The 24,253-nt window shown below is 43.4% G+C and overlaps 1 protein-coding gene across 1 annotated transcript; it reads left to right on the top strand.

The window, feature by feature from the left end:
- The first annotated feature begins 804 nt into the window (after positions 1 to 804).
- On the top strand, positions 805 to 22,356 carry LOC149284214 (methyl-CpG-binding domain protein 2-like). Its single transcript, XM_089496989.1, has 6 exons — positions 805 to 914; positions 12,207 to 12,366; positions 14,679 to 14,816; positions 17,540 to 17,630; positions 18,914 to 19,091; positions 22,230 to 22,356. The coding sequence occupies exons 1-6, from the start codon at positions 805 to 807 to the stop codon at positions 22,354 to 22,356; spliced, it is 804 nt and encodes a 267-aa protein (XP_089353115.1).
- Positions 22,357 to 24,253: the final 1,897 nt, after the last annotated feature.

The following is a 24,253-nucleotide window of genomic DNA, read 5'->3' as shown; positions in this document are numbered from 1 at the left end:
GACTAAAATGGGGAATGGTTTACAGGGTAAAAATGACCAGGAAAGGGGTCTTGATCTGTAGACTGGAGGAGAGGAGACAGCAGGGGATGTGATGGAATTTAAATACTTAAAGGGGTTTATTAAGTACAGGAGGGGAAGTTAGAACATGAGGCCCGGATCTTACACTAGAGGGTCAGCGGCTGAGATGGAATGAAAGACTTACTGAGAGGGCGTAAAAAAATAAAATGAAATAAATTCTATATGTATTTTATTTATTCTTAGAGCAGCCGGTTCATAAAATATTTTCCATAATGTTGTAGAATCCCTAGAGGCAAACTTTAAAGGAATGCTCTGAAATGGTTAAAACCTGCTGGAATATTTGCATTTTACAAACAAAGTAAAAAAAAAAAATGTATTGTTTAAGTTTTATTATTATCTTTTTGTGAAAGTACATGTATGATGAGAAATATGGGCAGTGGAATTGTTGAACCTCCACTAAGGGGTAACCGGACGCTGGGTGATATGCTTGGTGCACGCTTCGGAGAGGAAGTGGTTAAGGTTCTCTCAGGTACTATTTCGTCGGTCTGCAGCGTAGTACGCACTATGACCTGTGTTCCTCCGCCGGACCGATCGCATAACGCTCTCCGGAACAGCTTCGTGAGTGTCGTGGCGGAGGCGTCCGGAGGTGCGGTTGCTAGGGGGCGCTGCGTCAGCGGGGAGGCGGGTTCGCGTACACACACACTGCCCGGATCGCTGTGAGAGAAGAAGGGGCGGCTCCGGGCCGCGGGAGCCCACCCATGGTGTACTGCTGACAGAAGCCGCTCCATGGAGAAGCGGAGGATGGAGTGCCCGGCTCTGCCACCGGGCTGGAAGAAGGAGGAGGTCATTAGGAAGTCCGGGCTGAGTGCGGGCAAGAGCGATGTCTACTACTTCAGGTGAGGCCGGGGCCACCTGGGACTGCGGGAGTGGGATAGAGTGTTATGTAGGTCTCGGGTACCGGGCTCAGTCCGGCGGGGGCAGTTAAGGCGTTCGGTTGACGGTAGGGTGTGTTGGGTGTTTGGAGGTAGGAGGGGGCGCGCCGTGCCAAGTAGCCCAGTGTAAAGTATTGCAGGGGGTTACCCAGTGTCCGGTGTGATAGGGGTTTGTCCGGTCCCCGTGTGTGGCGGGGAAAGGAGCCCCGTTCCCCCTGTGAGCCCAGGACACTGTATAGCAGAGTGGTACTTTGAATAAGGTGTCAGTGTGTATCGCAGGGCAGCGGGTGACGAGTGCCGTGTATATTACAGGAGGGGTAGAGAGAACACGGTGTAGGATACATGTTGTGTATTTGCTCGCTGTTTATGGCAGTTGTGTTGAGGGGCACCTGGTTCAAAGTTATAAAATACCCAGTGTGCCCGGCTGAGAGAGTGCCCCATCTATATAGCAGCACCCTGTGTATATGGCTGTACCCCGTATATCACATAGCGCTCCGTCTATATGGCCGCACCCCGTGTATATGGTAGGGGTTACGCCACCCCGTATATCCCGGTGTATATGGCAGATGCATGGTAATCGTATAAGGCGCATGTTGTATTGAGTGTCTCTGCTGGCAAAGACTGTCACGGGGCCAAAGATGTGGTGTATGATGTCACTGTGTGTTGGGTGAGGTTGTACCCCATGTTCATGGCGGGGAGTGTGACATGGTGTGAATCACAGGCGCGTCTAGCTTTTGTGGCAGATGGTGGCAAACTTCAAGGTTCGAGTATAACGCAGAGTATACAGGATTAGGATGACTGACGGAGAGTCATTTGCTTCATGAGATGAAACAGGACCCAGTATAGATGCATAGATGCCGTGTATGTGACTCAGGAACACGCGTGTGAAGGTGATGACTGTACCTATGATGGAGATAATGCGTGTTTAGAAAAGGAGGCGGGAAGTGCCTGAGACCGGTCAGCGAAGGAGCGCTAATGTGCGAAGCCTTCCTTCCAACCACATGTGTCTGCATGCCCTCCGCCATCGGCCCTCACCGTGTGTGACTTACATGCACTGATCAGCCACGTGTGGACGCTCCGTGGGCACGCTCACCTAAGTGCAGTCATTGGCCTTTTGCCCTCCGCTTCCCGTCTCTGCTGCATTAGTCACCGACGTGCTCAGATGATGTCATACTTCACTCCCTATCACCCTTGGCCGCTCACTGCACAGGCTGGGGGGGAGGAGACGTTGCGTGTTTTTTTTAGTACTTTAAACGGAATGATACTTTTAGATATTAGGATTGGTCAACTGGTCCTTGGAGTTGGCGCAAAAAATAATTTAAGAATATTGGTTCTCGCTGCTTCCTTCTGAAAATATAAACCCATCTCTGGGGTGTGGCGTTTTATAGACGTTCTCCTTGGTCCTCCCCAGTGTCAGTGATATGTTTGTCTTTGTTCGGAGACGTAACCCTGCGTACCGACAGCATTAAAATGCCCCAGAGGAAGCGCGGCGTCCCTTCCTGCGGTGTCAGCGCTCGGGCTACAGGAAGAATCAGTCAGCGTAGACCCCTGCCAGGATTTCTCATGACCCCCTGCTGCTTATAATACGTGCCGTGATCAGGAAAGCACGGCTGCGGAAGCCTGCCTACCGATCGCTGTGTGATCAGCACGCAGGGGCATCGGGATACAATCGGATAGAATGTAGACGTTTCTCTCTCGGCCACAAAGTGATTCAAAATCCATTAAAACATTTTTATAGGGGCTGAGCGACTTCATGGTGATAACATCTAGTCTACAAAATCTCAAAGGGCGTCCTGAGTCATCTCGGCTGCTCTCCGGTGAGAAAAATGCCAAAAAAGGTTAAAAAGTCTTAAAATGTTATATTCTGTTATTCGGTGTCTCTGACCTTTTATCTTTTAACAACCCCCCCCCCAGCTTTCAGCTTGTAAAGTAACCCCGAAGTAGCTGAAGGAAAATAAGCTCTCACGTCCCGGACCCTGCCGGCAGCCTATAGCGGCATTTTCCATCTGCTAGCCCTATAGCTGGCTGAGTGTTGTAGGAGTCGATCTGTGCCAGATGTTTTCAGGCTGAGTAACACTTGGACACGCGGCGAATGGGCATCTGACGCTACGGCTATGAGTCAGCCTTGCAGAAAGGACTTTAACTCCTTCACGGCCAAGAGGAACAGAGTAAAGAAAGCCGTCAGCCGTGAAGTATTTGCAGCAACATTTTACTAATCTCGCCTTGATTGATAGGGTTTACCCCCTGGCTTTATTGTGGGGCGGCTCACGGCCCTAGCAGACGGACCGGTCCCCCAGTGGCCGCGGTGAAATCACCGCCGTGCCCCCGAATTTCTCTCTGCTGTGTTTCTTGGAGAGAGATCCTCGGCGAGGGAGGAGATCTGCGGATAACTCCCATTCCTACCAGATCCCTTCTTGCCCACAGCTATGAAGCAACCGAGAACATTCCTGCGCTTCCAACAAAATTTACCCTCCGGCTGCTGGAGAAAACCACGACTCTTCTTACTTCCTGCGTATAAAGACATTCGAGGAAAATGATTTAAAACCATTCAGTACTCAGTGGGACCTGGGGTGCGGTATAAGGGGCCAGTCAAACTGTCGCAGGAAGTATGGATTACGCGTTTGGAGATGAGCGGCTGATTTTTAATGATTCATAGGCGTACAATGGCCCTTTATCACTCCTGTGTTCCAATGGCCCTTTATCACTCCCATCACTCCTGTGTTCCAATGGCCCTTTATCACTCCCATCACTCCCATCACTCCTGTGTTCCAATGGCCCTTTATCACTCCCATCACTCCTGTGTTCCAATGGCCCTTTATCACTCCCATCACTCCTGTGTTCCAATGGCCCTTTATCACTCCCATCACTCCTGTGTTCCAATGGCCCTTTATCACCCCCATCACTCCTGTGTTCCAATGGCCCTTTATCACTCCCATCACTCCTGTGTTCAAATGGCACGTTGTGTTCACTGATCCAAGTTTAAGTTCAAAAGGCTAATTGATGGGTAGAAACCCTTTTGTGATTATGTTACAGACAGAAATGTTCTTGTTTTCCATGAAAACAGCTGAGTGACCCCAAACTTTATAATATATATATATCTATATCTGCATTCAGTATTGAATCCGATGATGGCCTGTTTTGTGCTGGCACACTAGCCGGCCAGACTATCTAACATGCTGGCGGTGGGGCTTAGGGGCTCTGTAGAGTTTTCACAGTAAGAGGCAGCGGGGAGTATATTTAATAAGGAGCTTCCACGTGAGAAAGGACTCTTTGGATGCTCTCTGGTCCTTTTGCTTTAAGACCTACAACAGGGTTGGAGAAGCGTGAAGCGCGTCTGGGTGATCTGCGCGTACGAATCGGAGTAAAGGTGAGCGATCAGAGCCGTTGTGAAATAGGCGGCTCGGCAGGTCTGCGTGCGGACGGTGATACCTGATCCTACGGTATCTATCAATCAAACATCAGTGCTATGCAATTAATAGATATTATGATCCATGCTGCTCGTTAATTTACAACTTTAATTATATTTTATGTGCAGATGGGAATAATTACAATACAGAATTTGGCAGTATTTAGTATTTTTATTTTTGTTTGGCCAAAAAAAATAAAAAAATGGACACACCTAAAAATATAATAAAGCAGAAATACCTACCAAATGTATTCAATAAAACTCCTTATCTCCTTTCCTCCTGCGCTTACTCCTTAAAGCGACGCTCCAGTGATCACGTTACTGCGCACGATGGCCGTGTCAGACTTCTTAGTCTGGTGTCTCCCTCGCGAGTGTATGGGGGGGATTCTACAGAATCCCCCCCGTATATATCTGCCCCTGCAGCTCGTTTCCATGCCGGAGGTGTTTTCAGCTGAATGCATCTGCCGGCACATGGCATGGATGGCTGGACCACAGAGGCAGCTGCAGCTTCTACCTCAGGTAACCGATTGTCATTGCGTTCTTTTATAGATTGGCTGTCGGGGGACATAAGACTCTCCCTTTAATACTTTATCATCGGTGTAACAAAACATTTGCTGGTCAAATGCACCATTTTTGCTATTTTGTATCGCTGAGCTGAAATGTTACACGATGGTTCAACTCGCCCCGCTTAGTGATCAACCCCCCCCCCCCCTGCTGTTTTGTTTGACTTATTCCTCTTTCACTTCTTCTCTCCCGTCATCCGATCTTCGGCTTCTGCCGATGTCTTCAAAGTGTGGGCCGTAGTCGCAGACCAGCTCTAGCCAGCTATTTATATAGCCAGCGACACAAGATGCAGCCGGGCGTTTAGTTCATGCACCCCTTCACTGCCGGATTTAGCCTCGGCGGCCTGTTCTCTTTACTGCTCACCCCGCAGTGATAAACCCTTTCTCTAGAAACAAAGATTCCCTGTGCATATGGTGAGCAAACATGGAATAAACACGGCACGGACCCTGCGTTCCATGAGACAGATGTGTATTCCCGTTACACTGACGCGAGCCACCCTCTTCTAGAATCATTCATTAGTCTCCTGGTGTCTTATTGTCTCCATCGTTTACCAAATTTATAATTTTAAGTCCATTTTTAGAATTTGCGTGATTATTCTTTGCCAATCGTGTGAGCTTCAGGTTCCTCCTGAGATAAAATCCCTTTACTCTTACCAAGGATCGCCAAAACAACTACCGTGACGGCCGGCAGCGAGTATCAGGAGGGCGCTGGCAGCAGGAGATCCTCCGTGCGTTGGCAAGGAGGACCACATGAAAGCTTTTATAAAGGGGCCACTCGGATATCATCATGATGGTTGGAGTATCACTTTAATTATGGTAACTGCTGTGAGGTCCTCCTAGAATACTTCTAATAAATCAGGGCTCATATCCCAAATGTATCCCGTACGGAGAATCGGGTCCCTGATAGATCCACATGCTTGTAACTCCCGAACTAAGTGAATAAGCCACCACCAGGCCATGTTTGTTTTCACTTTCATCACCCAATAGGGTTGGTTTCACCATAATGTTGGGTTAAGGAATTATAGATGTACTGGGTTTATAGGAGTCATTGAAACTTATATATGCTAATTCCAACATTTTGCCAAATTTGGGTAAAAGAAAATAATAGATACAACTGAAACCTTGCTACACACGGATTCTTTTAGTTTTAGTTTCTATGGACCGGCTGCAGTTTACAGACGGTTCTTCTTCTTCTGCAACAGGAGCCGCATGAAATCAAACGCTTCAAAACTGGTAGCTTTTTAAGCCTTAAAGGAACCCTTGGCTTCTGTGTCCCATTTAAAAAAAAAATGTGTTACTATTATTTAAAAAACATTTTTAATGGTTTTTTTTTTTAATGATTTTCTGGTATGTTAGCCTGTTTATGCAGAGAATACCCTGTGACGCTGCCTCCTCCTGACTCGCTAATGAGGTGCTGTCTGCTTCTCCCATAAGACCAGCTGGATATTACTGTTCCTTCAACATACGGAGCAGCGCCGGTTGGGCGCAGTGAATGGAGCTCTGTATTCATGTACCAAGAACTCTCCGGAAACACTCATGGAAATACATTTACGATTCTTCAGTAAAATATGTCAAAGCTGTAGATTTTATCCTATTTGAACTCTGAGTTCATTAAGAGTCGATTGCAGGTCTCCAGATTTTTTTTTCACTTATATTGCCTATGATTTTTTTTAATTTTTTTTTTTCTACATCGAAAAAAAAAATAAATTTGTAAAAAATGTGTGTGTGTGTGTGTGTATATATATATATATATATATATATATATATATACCACCAGACTGTTTCCTCGAATGGGTACTGAGGGTAATAGTGTGCAAGACATAAAGGAACTGTAAATCGGCACGTTTATGGTTTCTTTGAGATGCCGGCAGTAGATTTGGGGATATATTTGCGATGTGTCTTTCCGGAACTCTCCGCCGTAACCGATCCAGTGTCTGCTGCTGACTCGGCTTTACTTGCAGGAGAAGCTCTCCGAGGTTTGGCCTCTCTAATGCGTATTTGGATGGGTGCGTTCGAATACTCAACTCTCCTGCAGACTTCTAGTGTAGAAAATAAATGATAAAAGGAGCCGAGTGAGCCCGGCTTGCAGCTTGTAATGGGGATATATTCACTAATATCGCAGGAGCGTTTAATGTTCACCCCTCTGAAATCACTCTGTATTACCGAGGCTGTTCCTGATGCCAGAAGGGCCGAGTCGGCCCGTATAATACACATTTAGCAGATCCCATGTTATGATGAAGCAGTCGAGTGACGCTGATACTGTTACTTATTGATAGGACAGTTTTATTGCCATTTATATTGTCATTAAACGCTACAGTCTATATTACTGTTAGCCTTGCCTTAATTTAAAGATACTGTTTTGTTTTTTTCTTTTCCCCCTCTAATTTTCTGAAAGGCTTAAATTATGTAGTACTCTTGTGTCCATGTTAAATAAACATACTCCTGTTTTAAGATAATGTACCATGTTTCTGTACTTTCTTGTTCAAAACCTTTCATGGGGTCCTCTTGTCCCCTCTGCACTACCCAGCTCTAAAAGAGGGTCAATTTCTGGCATCACAGAAGGGCTGTTGAAGGTCTATTAGCTTAAAGGGGGCTGCGAGTGGTCAGACTGCCGTGATATTATACAGAGGCAGGGACCCGCTGCTCTATGTGCCAAGGGCCAACCTCTGCACCCACATCATCTGATGTCTCACGGTCTCTCCCTGGACGTTGTCTGATCCAGCATGCAGGAAGTGACATCACATGCACTTCCTGCATTCTGGCTTGGCCCTCAAGGGTATGGACAGGGGGAAGGATAGCACAGGCAGGCTGTTTGGGGGAGAAAACCAAAATGACTGTTTTTTTATTTATTTATTTTTTACTTCTCTTTACGTGATGAAGTGGTTATATGGTGGTATTTTATGAGGCACCCTAGGTGGAACAGCACCTTTCGGGGCCATGGAGGAGATGGATTCGTGCCGAATTCAAGCCTTCTGGTCAGTTTGTGGGATTTTTTTTTTTGATTTTTTTTGTAACCAATTCACATCATGCCTTTTTAAAAACAATCCGGAAAACACTCGGGGTGATTATGAGATTTCGTCTGTCTGTGGGATGCGATCCTATGATGAGGGAATGCTCGTGAGTCACAGCAGCAAAATCTTAACATGAAACTGCCATTAAATCAGAAAAATCTGAAATTAGCTTTCTGAAATGGTATTGGTTTGATGTTCTGTGGAACGGAACACAGAAGAACAATTGACTAATAAACTCCTCTAAACTCTTCCTAGAGGGTAGATGCCAGGGTTTGGCACGCAGCTCCCTCATCCTGATCCAGCCCCTGTTTTTATTTTAATATATATTTTTAAAATTTTATTATACAGCAGGGATGGAAAGCACTTTGTAAAACTCAGTAGCTGGCGTAGTTCCACCGGCAAACCCAGATACAAAACCGTGCTGGCAGCTCACCCGAGCAAGGAGATCTGCAGCGATTCACCCACCGCTCCACCTCCAGGTCGTGGAGGAGACGGTCAGCTCACCTCAATGAAGACCGCATCTCCATGATGTCATAAGATGCCATCTTTCTACCATTCACTAATAATGTAAACCTCACAGCTCAGACTGAATACATTGTATAGGACCTTATTGGTACCGTGTATAAGCTTCCATATGGCTGGTTTCAAAACCTGACCCCAGTGCTGTATATAGTAATGTGGGTTAGCAACTTGGTTTTATCTTTTTTTTTTTTTTTTGTTTTTTTTTTTTTTTTTTTTTTTTTTTGCAACTAACTCATTTTATTGGCAGACCAGGAGGCCGCCATTGTTGTCTGTCATGTGATATTTTGGGTGACTTTCCCGGTTAAGGCATCACACTGAGCTGATGCTTTATGGTAATGCTAATGAAGTCCGTTGTTCCGTAGGCTTTCATTAGAGGGTCCGGGTGGGTGATTAAGACCGAATCCGTAGAATTTTTCCCCGCAGCCAGTATGGTGAGGAGTCGGGATGTTTGTCTAGTAGATTGCATTCTATTTCAGGAACGTCTAAATGTTTGGAAGCGTAAAAACGCTGCGCCGTTACTTCAATAGGCCGTCCGCTCAGGGAAAGGAACGCACGCAGTCCGTTGTCTTGTTGCCGACGGTGGATGAACCTGATGGCCTGTGTGACGCTCCGGCGTATGCATGTTTGTTACAGGTATATGAACATAGATCATGGGTTTCCAATAGGTTCATATGCAGCTGTTTTGGAATGACGGCTCCCATCATACTCTGGTTGTCTTACTACAGATCGTGGGACCTGTTGGGCGTCTCTGATGGACGGCTATAGTACTAAACCAGCCTTATTTCCATGTTTTTGCATGCATGTTGGTGTCCGTGTTTTTGCATGGACTGCGTTGTATTTGACTGCATGCAAAGCCGTGCATATTTTTTTTTTTGTTATAAGTTGGAAAACGACTTCATTAACCCCTTAACGACCTTTGCCGATTCAGGACCATCATGGAAAAACGGTCACTTAATGACCTTTGACGGTCCTGAACCGTCAAAAAATTAAATAAGCTTACAAAGTGATCAACGATCACTTTCTTTGCTTAAACGGCGTTACTGTAATGCCTCGATGTCAAGGCATTCAGCAAGGCCGAGATCGGCATCGGGGGCCATGTCTGGCCCCTCCCCGGGGCGTCAACGCCCGTTTTAAAAGCGTTGATCGCCTCCTAAACTTAAATGGTGTCGCTGGAATGCCTCGATCAGGAGGCATCCAGCGACACCAAACACTTACCTCTGGATGGGCTGTGACCGCTCCGGAGAGCGGTCACAGCCGCAGCTGCCGGTGATCTTCGCCATCAGCAAGATGGCGGCGGCCCGGGAAAAAAAACCAATAAAGATGAAAGAGTTCGCTAGACGGTCTCCAGACCCTCTAGAGAACTCTGGCTCCACTTGCAGGTTGAATACAGGTACTGCATTCAACCATGCAAGTCAATGGAGCCCAGCTTTCTAATCACAATGTGATTAGTAAAATATTAAAAAAATAAAAAAAAGTGCTAACATTTAAAAATAATTATGCAGTGATGTCACTAGATGAACCATCCAGTACCAGCAAAATGTGTAAAAAAAAAAAAAAGTATTAAAAAAATAAAATAAAGTTTTATTATTTTGAGCAAGTGCTAAAATTTCTCAAAAATCTCAACAAAGAGTTAAAAAAAAAAAAAGCACTTCAAATACCCAAGGGGTGTCTAATATATATAAAAAAAAAATGGCTGATGGGGTAAATTGGAGTGGCCGAGCTCAAAGATAGGGCATAGGTACAGACTTTCCAAAATGGAGAAAAAAAGCGCACTTCCCAAATGTGGCATTTTAAATCTCAAACAACACGACAAATCCATGCATCTCAGGTATCACTGCACTCAGGAGATGTTCCTGAACACACATTGGGGTCTTTGACAGTGACATATACCAGAACCTGTATATCTATAACTAAAGTACAATTTGTGTGAAAAAAAAATAAAAAAAATTACTATTACAAAGTTTGACAAAGTGTGGTTGTATAACTGTTGCATGGAAAGGGTTAAAATAACAGCATTTGAAATACCCTGGGGTGTCTAGTTTTCAAAAATATATGGTTTGAATGGGTTAAATTGAGTTAACCGGCTTCAAAGATGTTCCAGAGATGGAGGCAGAATGACCAGATATTTTAAAAAAGGTTTGGAAATCATAAAACGCTGCTTGTACTTATTGCCTTATAACTTACAAAAAACAGCAAAAAAACATAAAAACATTGGGTATTTCTAAACTCAGGACAAGTAGTAGAATCTATTTAGCTAGTTTTTTTACTTGCTTTTTTAGGTGAGTAAAAGATTTTTCAAATAAAAGTCATAAAATGTTTTTTTTCAATTTTTCACCATTTTTTTTTTTTTTTTTTTTTTTTTTTTATAGTAAATAAGATGATACGATCAAAATAATGGTATCTGAAGAAAGCCTATCTTGTCCTGAAAAAAACAATATATAACTTGTGTGGGTACACTAAATGGGTGAGGAGAAAATTACAGCTGAACACAAGCACCACGAAAGTATTAACAGCCTCGGCCCCACAGGGTACAAAAAGAAAAAACGAGCCCGGTCCTTAAGGGGTTAACGTTTCATTTAAAGGGACAGCCCTGCTAAAGAAGGATGCGTATCGAAGTGCTCTGTAAGCGCTCTCACGGGTTTACTCTTGAACAATAGGCTCTTTTTAAGAAGAGAAGGATTTGATCGGTCTGTAACTGTATCTGATCACTGCCTTAAAGTCGCCAATATGGCTGCTCCCTACCATAGTGTCCAAGAATGGTTTAATGTGAGATCATCTGTCTACCATGCTGGAAAAAAAACCCTGATTCCCCCTCACTGGTGGGTGGGTGTGTCAATAAAGTTATGGCCAAATTTTATTATTTTTTTTATTTTTTTTAATGCTATGACTTTTGGACCGCGACTCATCATACATGGGGAAAAATACAGATGAGTGATGGGATTTGTAGTCTGCAAAAAAGGTGGCATACTTATGGCCACTTGTACTTTTTCCTGTATTTGTTTTATCACAATACCCCTTATGTCTCTAAAATTTGAGATCTGAATTGATGTACAACCACATCTATTAGATAAATTAAGTAAGGGACGAGGGAGCTTAATACCCCCCACACAATATATTATGCTTTAGCTGATTATGCAGAAAAGGGTCTTTTCCGCGTAGACGTACAATGCAGGAGTAAGCTTGCTGCCGGACCCCATTCAAACGCTTCTCCTGCCCTATTGTCATCCAGGCTTTTCTGGAATGGTCTAGTTTTTGTGGGTTACACATTTTTGGGGCTTTGCTGTCGTATACGTAGTAATTAAATGTATTGCTGGAGACTGGTGGGCTAATGGAAAGGTTTTTAGGAAATTTAAAGTAAATATGCAATATAATAAACCGCAAAGACATTAAGGTTTTCATTAAGATGTGCGGATCGTAGCGCAGAGTTTTAGTTGTGAATGACTCTCGTTCTATGGGCAATGTGTGTTTTTTTTTTTTTTTGTTTTTTTTTTTTAACCAGTTAAAGTATGCATTGTACAGGGCCGACCGCTGCTTCTCCATGGAGAAACTATGGCATCGGCAATTTTTAATCTCTCGACCTGGGGGGGGTTGTGTAAGCGACACGTAGAGCTGCGTCATTGACCTTATTCTTGAAAGCTGTGCTTAAAAAGCACACCTGTGCCCGAATTACCTGAGATGAGAACTTTTAAGGATACTCACCATTACTGGAGCCCATTTTTTTAAAAACGGTACTAAAATATTTTCTTCTTTCTAGTCCAACCGGTAAGAAGTTCAGAAGCAAGCCTCAGTTGGCCAGGTACCTGGGGAACACTGTTGACCTCAGCAGTTTTGACTTCAGAACGGGAAAGATGATGCCCAGTAAATTACAGAAGAACAAACAGAGACTAAGAAATGACCCTCTCAATCAAAATAAGGTTTGTTAGCAGCTCCCCTGCTATTTTAGAGCTGTACGGGTTAAGCTTCCGTCGGAACGCATTTCGAGTGTCCGGCTTTCAGACCTTGTTCTGCTGTCCTGTGATAGAGGGGAGTATTAATGGCACTCAGCAGACCCTTCGTTCACTCTGGAGATTTGTTCTATAAACACGATTTTATAAAAGATCAATTTCCAGCTGTAGCGGCTATATTGTCAGGCTGTGCTTTCCTTAATTTCTTGCATCTTTTCGCACTTTTCTGTGATTTCTTGTAAAGGAGTTTGTGGATTGAGTGGATAAAAGGATCTTCTGCTAGTTTATATAGCTGGTTTAAATTACACTACGCAGCCCACCTACTTTCATAGCTAGGGCGTGGTGGCGGCTCTCTGGGACACCCCAAGCCGAGGACGCTGTGACATTAGCGTTGAATACTAAGTAGCGGCATGACTTTATATATTTATATAGATGTAAAGTCTTGACGGTTCACTGCTACACAGATTTTCTGGCAGTAGCTCCGGATAGCTTTAAATCCATAACCGCAGACACCAGGTTGAGGTTTCAGTCCTGACGATATTTTAATCTCAGTCGTGGCCCTTAGTCTGCCTGAGGGGAATGTTTCGCTATTCCAACAGACGTTGTCTTCATCTAATTCCAGTTTCACGATTGTCCCTCAGCAATAGTTATTGTGCCTGGACCTTCCATTGGGGTGTATATTGGTGCTGGGGTCTCATAGTGTGGCCCCCAGTAGCTGGCGTCCTGTATTGACTTACCTGTGTGTAGCGAGAATTAAACATTGGGGTGACGGGGACTCTGAAAACAGAAACTGGACGAGTGAAGCAGGGCGGAGAATTACAGTATCAGGGAGAGTGAATGAATGAATCTTCAAGTTAACTGATACTACATGACATTGGGGCTGTGTATCTCTACCCCCTTATTTTTGAGTGAAAGCATGTTCCATCATCTTTACCCCACCATAACGTTTTGTTACCCGGGTGTCCGGCAGAGTCACCGGTCGGTAGTAAGGTGTGTGTAATATATATATATATATATTATAGTGTATGGAAGTTGTCTGCGGTTTCACCGGTTCGTTATTTAATTTAGTACATTCCTGCATGTTATGTCTTATAACTTTTTTCTTTTTTCAAAATACTTGTAGTAACAACTAAATAAATTGGTGGTGTTTCTCTAATCGTCTGGAATACAGCATGCAAAGAAAAATGGGAAATAGCATTTCTACTTTTAGAAAGGTTGATTCAGGCTGTACAGCTCTACGGAATGTAATGTTGCTATATTAGCTAATAAATAACAAAGGTTTAAAAAAGAGGGTTACGGTATTCTTAATAAAGGTGGGACATTCTTTTATTAGCCAATTCATTTTAGTGTCGTAGAGACGCAGGCTGACAAAAACTCATGTACCAGCCCCGCCTGCAGAGCATCTCTTTTCCTGCCGCTGCACACAGTAACTCTGATCCTGACCGTTTCCGTACACGCCGAGAGCCGTCCAGCGTCCGCCGAGGTGTCTATAACCTGATAGGAAGCTCGTTCCGCCGTGACTGATGCCCGTGAGGAAGTCTTTCTGTGGTTTTTGTGATTTCAGCTTTTGTAGATAAGTAAAAAGATTTTTCAAATAAAACTTTTTTTTTTTTTTCGTTCCTTTACCATTTTTTATATTTAGATATATTTAAAAGGGTTTCTAAAGAAATCCCTTCTTGTCCTGAACGAGAAAAATATATAATTTTGCGTGGGTACGCTAAATGAGAGAAAAGAAAACGACAGCTAAACATAAGCACGGCAGGAATGGTCACAAAAGGTACCAAAAGAACACAGCCTGGTCCTTAAGGGGTTAATGGAATCTCTTAATAGTCGTACAGGGGCCCTTTGAGTTATACAGGTTACAGTGTTTCTCATATACCTTTTTTTATATGGTGCTTATTATTCGTTCAGCTTCTCCGTCTGAGGCTTATAGGTTTTCGTAGGAATCTGGAACATGCTTTAACCGGAGAGCTGTACACCCGGCGTTAGATACTCAAACCGTCCCACGGACTGGAGCTAGATAGTTCCGCTTCTGGGGATTGAGTGCGTTTGTATTACCGAAGGACAGCCAGAACCTTCATAGAGGGGAAAACATTTAATTCTCGATACAAAGAAAGTCATCGTTTTGGGTCTAGATTGCGAGCTCCTCTGAGCAGGCTGTCCGCGTTTTCTTCCTGCAAGTCCTACTCTTTATGCGATGCATTAATTATGTATTCTGCTTATATTCAGTCAAGCTAAAAAAAACAAAACAAAACTGTTTTAACAGAATTTATTCTTTGCAGGGTAAACCTGACTTGAACACAACTTTGCCTATTCGACAAACCGCGTCGATTTTCAAGCAGCCCGTTACCAAAGTTACCAACCACCCCTGTAACAAAGTGAAGTCCGATCCCCAACGAGTGATCGAGCAGCCACGTCAGGTGGGGAACCGTAGCGAGATCCCGTAAGGTGGCCGAACGGAACACATAACGGAGCCATCTATGAATTTATTACCATTAACCCCAAATAACTGATTTGCCTGGCGCGTCGTGGGGATAAAGGAGCTTAGAAAGCAATCGGCTATCGCTTTCTGCCTGTTAGCCGGTGTTGCTGCCGTGCCTCGAAATCAAGACATTGCAGCAACACCAAAAACTTAAACAGGGGCGCCATGTGATCGCTCTACGCAGTATGCCTTTTAAATATGGCGGCACCCTGCTGCTGAAAATCGATTGACTGCTTCCTTCATTCAGCCAGTGTTATATCGAGGCATTCTCCCCCTCCTCTCTCTCTATCTCCCCCCCCTCTCTCTCTATCTCCCCCCCTCTTCTCTCTTTCTCTCACACTATATTGGAAAGGTGGTTCCCTGTAACCACAACACACGTGCAAACACTGGTTCCAGCTACCTTTTGTAGAGGAGGAGGACGAAAGGATATGAGTAGGTAGAGTAATTTACTAAGACACCCAAGGGATTGCTACTTTGAAGAAATGATAGTGATGGTGCTAAAAGGGCGACAGTCCCCCTTACTGCTTAAAATCATAAGCTGCGCATCGGTATGAATCCACTCAACACAAACCAAGAGTAATCAACAGACCGGCACCACATGCCCGGCGAGAGGATATTATATATTACTATATATGTAATTACAGAAACGCATGGACAGGAATGCTGCATTAAATGAGCTAAAAAAAATGTTCAATGGCTCGCTGAGATTTGATTGATGAACGCTAATGCTGGCTTTTCTTTGCACTGCATTGTTATGTACAACATACTATGTAGGGGGTGCAGGGCTACACATTTCTATACCACACCGTAAGAGTATTAATATACTCTATATATCGCTTAACAACTCGTATTGCAATGGCAAGTGACTTATGTAAATTAGTGTGTCGTAATAATGCACTTGGGGCATAAAAATCCCGAGGCAGAATATAGCATTGGCGACACTGTTCTGTCGGTGGCATCGGAAGAGAGGGGTTTGGTAAGCAGTTAGTGCGATAGTGTCTGGGGGGGAAAGCGTCGCAGGGTGCTGGGGTGTGTATGGTCAGTGGCATTAGTAGCAGGAAGAGGGAGGAGGTTCTGCCACGTTACAGATCTCTGGTCAGACCTCATCTAGAGTATTGGGGGCAGTTCTGGAGACCCCATCTTCAGAAGAATAGACACACCGAAGAGAGTTCATAGGGTAACGAAAACGGCAAATGGCTTGCAGGATAAAAATAAGAAAAGACTGAGGGATACGTATAGCTTTGGGGAGATGTGAGGACAAATAAGCAGGTTTGAGGACCTAATGCTTCTTATCTGCCGTCAAATCCTATGTTAAAGGGCCCATTGTGTCCGCCGTGTACATTGTACTGCTTTGGGGTGTCTTATCGTTTAGGCTGTCGATTGGCCGCAGTCTGTCTCTCTCCCGGCAGGAGACTTGAGTGTTTAACCGTATACACAGACAGCTGATAAAACGAGAGCTCAGCAGAGCAGCTCACGTTCCAGAATGTATGGCTAATAGCAAATGTACATATTCCATCCTAAAATCAGTGCTGATTGACTATGGTTACTTGTTTTATGTATGCTCTGTGTTTGATAACTTCTGATTAATAAACACTTGGATCTCACAGGAGACTTTACTGAGAAAGCAGTAGACAGGTGGAACAGCCTCCCAGCATAAGTGATATATCCAGGATTTAAGACGAGACCAAGGATGTATTAATGTCCGAGACTTTACAGCGGGAAAAGCAGGCAGACTAGACGGGCCGAATGGCTTTGTAAATGGTGTTGAAGGTGTTGTGTCTTCTCTACTCTCTATTCTCTCTCTCTGGGGCTGTACAAATCCCATGAGCCAAGTAGCCATGGCTCCTGAAGTGTTGTCGCCGGCACATAACTTTTTGAGCTGTTTTAAATTGATATCTTGGGATTCGTCGCTTTCTAGCTTCTGTTTTCTTATCCTTCCGTGCGATTGCTGTAAGATTCCGCGTCCCGTAAATGTATTGCGTAACCGTTACTGAAGATGCGTTCAAGTTCAACTTTGTTCATTCCCCTTTTATCAAAGTAGGCATAAAAAATATCCCCGAAGTCATAACTAATTGTAACCTCCAGATCGGGGTAGAGATTGGGGAGGGATTCTAGAGGCTTCTGGAGTGTTACCGTTATTAAGCTGTGCTTGTAGAAGGTACTTTTATACTGAACGGTAGTTCAGCCTTCTCAGCAATGATTACTAGAATATTTTAATTGTTCCTGCGTATCATCACAAAATCGTATTAAAGGGACAGTTTAATGTCTCCGACACCCCTCCTATGCATATAAAAGTACTTAGTAGCCCAAAGCTGCCACAGACAGCCATGGCTGCACTTTCCACATGTGTGCCTGGGGGGTCTGAACACGCATGTGAGTACATCACACGCTGGGAGGCTTTCATATGCATTAAAGTTCATGTGTTGGTTAAAGAGTCGCTTTAAGAATGTTGCTGAATTCCGGAGCGTTGCTAAGTGTGGGAGAGGGACGTGGGTCTTTCTCCCCAGTAACAAAAGATTCGTCTGAGGGGTCTTCCTTCTCCATAATGCTGGGTAAGATAGACACTTAATATTAAGAAAACTGTCTGTTTTTGTACCTGTGCACACCCGTTAGTAGAAACGGCATTTTCCGTGACTCACGGTAAATGTTCTCGTGTTTCAGCTTTTCTGGGAGAAGAGGCTGGAGGGGCTGTCGGCGTCTGACACCGCAGAACAAGTCATGAAACCGATGGAGCTTCCCAAAGGCTTGCAAGGTATGCAGAAGGAACCTCTGCGCTCTGTGTTTTCATCGCTGATCATGTTTGGTTAAATATTATCGGCTTAATCCCATTTTATATCATAGAAAACGAAACATGACCTCTGAGCCCCCCGCAGCCTGGCGGAATAACACTTCTTTGCGTTACGTACAGTGCTGTATACATTAACGTACTTGGACATTGAGTAGTAAACTTTATCTAGATTTTACTTGGATACTTTTGGCCACCATTTCTTGCTACAGCAACACATTGAGCTGATGCTTTGACTACTCGGACTTAATCACCTGGGACACTCTAGCTAATAAAAGTCTATGGAAGAAAGTGTTTCATTGGATAAGAAAGATTCCAAGGCGTTCTTTTGTTTATCCCAAGGCAGTAAGCTAAGGAGCCGGAATGTGTATCTAGTAGGTAGGCAAATATGAATGTTTTATTATGTGGCAACTAAGAGTGTTTAGAAACGGAAAACGTATGCTTAAAAAAAAAATTAAAAAAAAAAATCCCCTCGCTTTATATAAATTTGGTGGAAGTTCCTCTATAAATTGGCACCATGGTGAGCGGATCTTTTATTCCCTGTCAATGGACCTCCGGTATATGAAATGTGTTCCTGCGCAGACCTTTGTCTCTGATTGCCAAGCTGCGTGGGGTCTCCATGCCTTCGAGGGACGCATTAGACTCTTCAGAACTTTCTGATACTTTTTTTATTTTTTTTTTATTTTTTATATGGGTCAGCGTATAAAATGGGTCAGGAGGAAACTCGCTGGGGGCTTCAACCTTATTCATGACGCTTCGTGATTTTTGCAAAGCTGCCCGGTCTCACTCCGCTCCTCTGAGTCCTGCCCGTCCTCTGCTCTGATTTCTACTTCCTAGTCTGTCCAGCAATATTGTTGGCTACTAACTTGTAAAGAACGGTCCTTTTATACCTAAACTCCTCCTAGATTATAAACTTGTTGCTGTCCTTTGTGTTCCTCTTAAGTCCAAATTGCTATATTATGCATTACTTATGTTCTGTCTACCCATAGTACAGCGCTGTGGAATATGATGGAGCTATATTAATAATAAAGTGAGAGAATTTACATTTTTATACCGTGAGTTAAAACGTCTGTGCCGTTTTTTTGGACTTTTGAATAATAGTGCGAATTCAACCCATTTTATTTCAAAGTATCGGTGAGAATATAAAAATGATTTTTTTTTTTTTTTTTTTCTTTTTCTGGATTGTGGGGTAAGCGGCAGATTTCTGGATGACGGGAAGATCCGTGATACTTTGTTCTCTCTCTCGGTAGGTGTTGGACCTGGTAATAATGACAATACCCTCCTTGCAGCGATTGCAAGCGCGTTGCACACGAGTTCTGCTCCGATCACAGGCCAGCTCTCTGCGGCCGTGGAAAAGAACCCAGCCGTCTGGTTAAACACGATGCAGCCGCTCTGTAAAGCGTTCGTGGTCACCGATGAGGATATCAGGTGAGGTTATTAGGTGATGGATCTGCGCCCCCATCTGGTTGTGCGGTGCTGGCGCGTTCCCCCCCCCCCCAGGTCAAGGTGAATGTTCTCTGTGTGTATAAGAGACCTCGAGTGCGTTGAATTCTCAAGGCAGGTCTGTCTGGTACCTTGGTGGATGGGGTTGTCCCCAGTTGACCCCTTTGTTAAGCCAGCCAGTCCTTTAATCCAGCGAGGCTTCTGGTCTTCTAAGCTGACTGGGCAGTGGGATGTCGGAGGGCAAAGCTGTTGCCAGGGCTGAGGTCAAACCTCTCGGGTAATTATTGGCTATTGCCCTACACTATACTATGGTCCTTTTTCCTAAACAGGGCTGTACATTTACTAGTCTATGTCCAGAAACAAGGAAGGGACCCTCGATGAAACAAATGCAAACTAAGTAGTGTACGCGGTCTATCGATCCCCTGGGATTTCAGTCAGCAGAGAAAAAGGCCAGTGATGTCATTGATGACATCACCAGTAGCCCTCCCCTATACGGCAATCGGAGAAAGATACTGCTGCTTGAAGGCACCACCTTTAGTGAAAATATTGCACAAAATGTAATTGCGACACAAAATTACCCCTCCGAATTTCATCTCAACCAAAAGGTCAGGAGATTAAATGTATCCCCCCCCCTGAAGACGAATGCACTAAAAACAAAAGGAAAAATTGGTCAATCGGATGTGCTTTTAAGACGTTGCCACTAGATGGCAGCCTGGAGTAACAGTTAATATTAAGCCAAAATACTCTTGTATCCAAAAATGGGATTTGGGGCGTTATAAAGGAGCTGAGCTGTGCCTGGGGCTTTTACGTTACATTTGAGATGCTCACCGAGAGAGCAACGAGGTCCACGCGTGGATTCACCTCTGCCTCACCCGAGAAATCTCTAGAGGGTGAAGGTGAGTCCGGACGTGGACCTCCTAGCTCTCTCGTGCCGAAAGGGATACCAACCGGACCACATTGATGAGGCCAATGAAGACCGAAAGGTACATCTGGGGTTGTTGGTTCCCTCTCGCAGGGGAATTCGCCTCACATCTCCGTTCTGGATGGCCCTTAGGGCCGGATTTGACTGATATGATGACGATGATGGAGATTTTTTCCCTGTAGTGGCAGAAGAGAGCTAAAACCTGAGATGCTCCCAACCCGGGACGCACCGTAGGACAGGCTATGAAGCCTCTGTCTGTTCTTAGTTGAGCGTCTTAAATTTTTTTTGTATTAAATGTAAAACGCCAATTTATGGTATGTTTTGGAGGCGGAATGTTGCCTCCAGCGATGGCTGCGTTTGATAAATGATGATTTTGTTGTTTTGCCGCTAATGTGTCTTGCAGGCTTGTTTTGGCACACGCATGTAAAACGGACTCCAAAGTGCATTCATACATGACGTGAATAGTCGGGGACTGGAATGTTCGCTTAAGGGATGTGCAAAGGAAGCTCACGAAAACACAAAGCATAATCTTTATTCAAAAGTGATAAAATTAATCTTGTAAGACATTCTCACCTCCTCCGCAAGTAAAGGCACCTAGTAGCGTCGTGTCTGCCTTTCATCCTGTTATAAAGAGACACAACAAAATAGTAATACTGGTCCTCATAACACAACGGAAATTCACGCCACTGTGTATAAAACACGCTTATTTCAATTAATGGGTTGGAAAATGCCAAAAAAAGACTGAAGACTTTTATTATTTTACATTTTTTATTCTCAAGTACGCTTGGCATAACAGGTATTGTAAATGACAAAGGTGTCGGCCAGAACACAACGCTATGATTTTTTTATTTTTTTCACGCTAAGAAGTGTCTGCCTCTGTGGGTTTCTGTGTGCAGACTGTTCTGTGATAAGTCATCTGCAGCCAAAGCCCTTTACAAAAAACTTCCCCCGGGCTTTACACCGCCGCTCGCATCGCCAGGACCGGGATACAAAACTTTGACAGGTTTCTGTTGCTTGAAAGGAAAAGAATCCTTCGGTATCGCAGAGGACCACCCGCGGCTTCCAGAAGCTTTACAGACGGGGTAGAGACGCGAATGAAACCATCGTAAAAATGCCTTTTTGGGTAGAAAGAACCAAACTCCCACGTGTCATCTAAATAAAGCTTTTTATAAAGGAAACATATTTCTCATTGTTGCCAAAAGGACCCGATTCTTTTACCTATCTTACATAAATATTTTCACCGTGCAGGGCATACATAATAGGGTCTTAAAGGGCCAGTAACGACGTTAATTTAGCCGGTTAGCTGAAGCCAGCAGCTGATGGAGCAGTCTTCTTTTGCTGCTCCTTCAGAGAGAATTGCTTGTTTTGGCTATATGTATATTTTCACCTTTCCAAAAACCTTGGTCAGCCGTGTCTGCCCCGAGGCGGCGTTGCGGCAGTTCAGGCAATGGCGTGCTCATTAGCATTTCATGTAACACGGTCGCTTAATCAATAGATGAATGGATCCTGTTCACTACTACAAGTCTTGCTTGAAGGGGCAGATAAGCTCTGCCAGGAATACAAAACCTTGAAGAGTCAGACTTTCAGAGTAACGGATCCTGTATATTTTTAAAACTTTTTTTTTTGCCAATTCTTGCAGTTGGATGTATATTTAGAATAATTGTAACTTCCCTGTTCTCCTGTAAAGACTCAAACCTTAATCCGTCGTTGGTCTCGTCTTAGATTCAGGAGCCGTATGCCGATCCCATGCATGTTTAATCCCCTCACTGTAGTACCCTCTACCACTTCTGCTGGGAGGCTCTTCCGATTCTCTACCACTCTCTCGGTAATTATTCCATCTCAGCCTCTGACCCTCTAGTTCTACATCATGACTACTACTTCTAACATTTCTCTTCCAGAAAATAAACGTCCCTCCTTTGCTAAATCCCTTTTAAGTATTTAACTGTTTCTCTCCCGTCTAAGATTTGAGTCTAGCAAGACTAGACGGGGCCGAATGGGTCTGATCTGAAGTAAAAACTTATGTTTCAATTTTTTTTGTGTGTAATTGCGTATTGTTTGAAGGAGTTAATCTAGCTATTATTTACTGATTTTTGTGTTTACTGTACTGAGACAAATTTCTTCTACTTTGAACCCCCCCCCCTTGTATTTTCCGAGTCGTTTACTTCTCGTACCAACCAAAACGGCGTGTTTGTGACTTTCAGGAAGCAGGAAGAGAGGGTCCAACATGTCCGAAAGAAACTCGAAGAAGCTTTAATGGCTGACATTTTGGCGCACACGGCCGAACCCTCAAACAGCACGAGCGTGGATGTGGACAGCGGTAGCGATTAGAGGCCTGATCAGGTAATCTTGCTTATTAATTAAATTCTATGGAGAAATGGACTTCATTAGTGTTGCCATAAAGCATCAGCTCAGTGTGGTGACTGAGCCAGGAAACTCACCCAAAAGATCACATGACCGACAACAATGGCCGCCTCCAGGTCTGCAGATAAAGGGAGTTTGTTTATTAGCACAAAAAATAGTTTGGTTTAAAAAAAAAAAAAAAAAAGTAAAAAAATTCATGGGACTTCATAAAGGCCGATGAAAGGCTGTATTATTGACTTGGTAGCCTGTACTAGTTACGTGGCAAAAAAAGTATAACACCTAAAATATCTGGCTGATAGTATAGCAGAGAACACATTTTTAAATGTATGCAGAAAAACAAATAGGTTGTAATATAAATTATTTTTTTTCCCTCCAAAGGTACGTCAAACATTGGGAAACTGCAACATCCACAGAAACAAATCTTTGGGCTACGCTTCTAAACAATGCACATTTTATAACTTTATGGGTTTTTTTTAAATAGCAACATACCAATGCCTTCATAGAATTCTATATTTTTAATGTAAATATCTATATTATTATTGAAGAAAATCTTTATTTTGTGTCTGACTTTTTAAATGTAATGCAATTATAATGAACCAAAATTTTGTTTGCCGTCGGCTTCTATCCTAGAAAAAGATTTTTTATTAATATTGGTGAAATTAAAAGTGTGTATTTCCAATTGGCGATTTCGGGTTATTTAATACAAATTGTGTATCTCTATTGCGAGACTCTGTGTACGTTCTTTAAATGTTTTTATGCAGACTGTTCTATATGTCTCTGTACGTTAATACATATATAATGGAACAATTTTGGGCAACAACCGTTAATCCGCTTATTCTTCTGTTTATTTTTTTAATAAGGCGTCAGTGCAATATTTAACCTTAATGCTTAAGGCAATTGAGGGCTCAGAATGATTTTTTTTTATATAATATGCTAAATATAAGTTCCTTTGTTTGAGTCTATAGATATATATTTCTATTGCAATGTGTCATTGGAAACCTTTTTTTAATGTATATTTTTATTTTTTAAATTATGCAGCCAGTGCTGGCAGATTTGATCTAAAGGAAAATAAAGTAATATTAAAAACATTTTCTTAGTCTGTCTTTTTATTTATTTATTTTTCTTACCCTTTTAATAAATATTTTGTGGCATGAAAAGAAAAAAGGCTCCGCCCAAGGTTGGTGGAGTAAGAGGGAGTCAGTGGCTGAGACGAGGTGTGCGTGTGTGCATGTTTGAGCGTGTGTGCATGTTTGAGCGTGTGTGCATGTTTGAGCGTGTGTGCATGTTTGAGCGTGTGTGCATGTTTGAGCATGTGTGCTAGTATATAGTGTTAGCATGTGTGTGCATGTTACTTTATGGTGTTAATGTATTGGTTAATATTCAAAGTTAGCATGTGTGTGTGTATTGGATAGTGTTAGTATGTGTGTGTGTGTCAGCATATGTTAAAGTGTGAAGGGTGAGCTTAAGGTTAATGGCATCTAGGAGAGCGTGTGTGTGCGCATGTATGTGTTAGTGAGTGAATGTCTTAGTGTATGGTGTTTCCCTACCATATGGTTGGATTCCGTTTAAGGTCACCAGTCTGTGGGGGGGGGGGGCATATTGCACTTTTCTTCCCTTCCAGCATCCTAAAGCTATATAGGACTTGGGGATTCATTTTAGGTAGCCTCTTTTTACATGCAAAAATACATTATTAAATGTTCTATGTAAGAAACACATTTGTGACCGTTTTTTGTGGAAAAGTTAAGACCATGAAAAACACTTTAAATTATACTTCCTTTGTCTTGAACGCACCTCACTCATCAAATGTTATACATTATAAGGGGATTTCTCTCTGATGATTGTTAAAATAAGCTTCCTGGTCGCT

This window comes from Sceloporus occidentalis, unplaced genomic scaffold (assembly GCF_023333645.1).
Source record: "Sceloporus occidentalis isolate IW3139 unplaced genomic scaffold, rSceOcc1.0.p SCAF_97, whole genome shotgun sequence".
In the NCBI taxonomy this organism is placed as follows: domain Eukaryota; kingdom Metazoa; phylum Chordata; class Lepidosauria; order Squamata; family Phrynosomatidae; genus Sceloporus; species Sceloporus occidentalis.
This window is presented reverse-complemented; position numbering and strand designations above follow the sequence as displayed.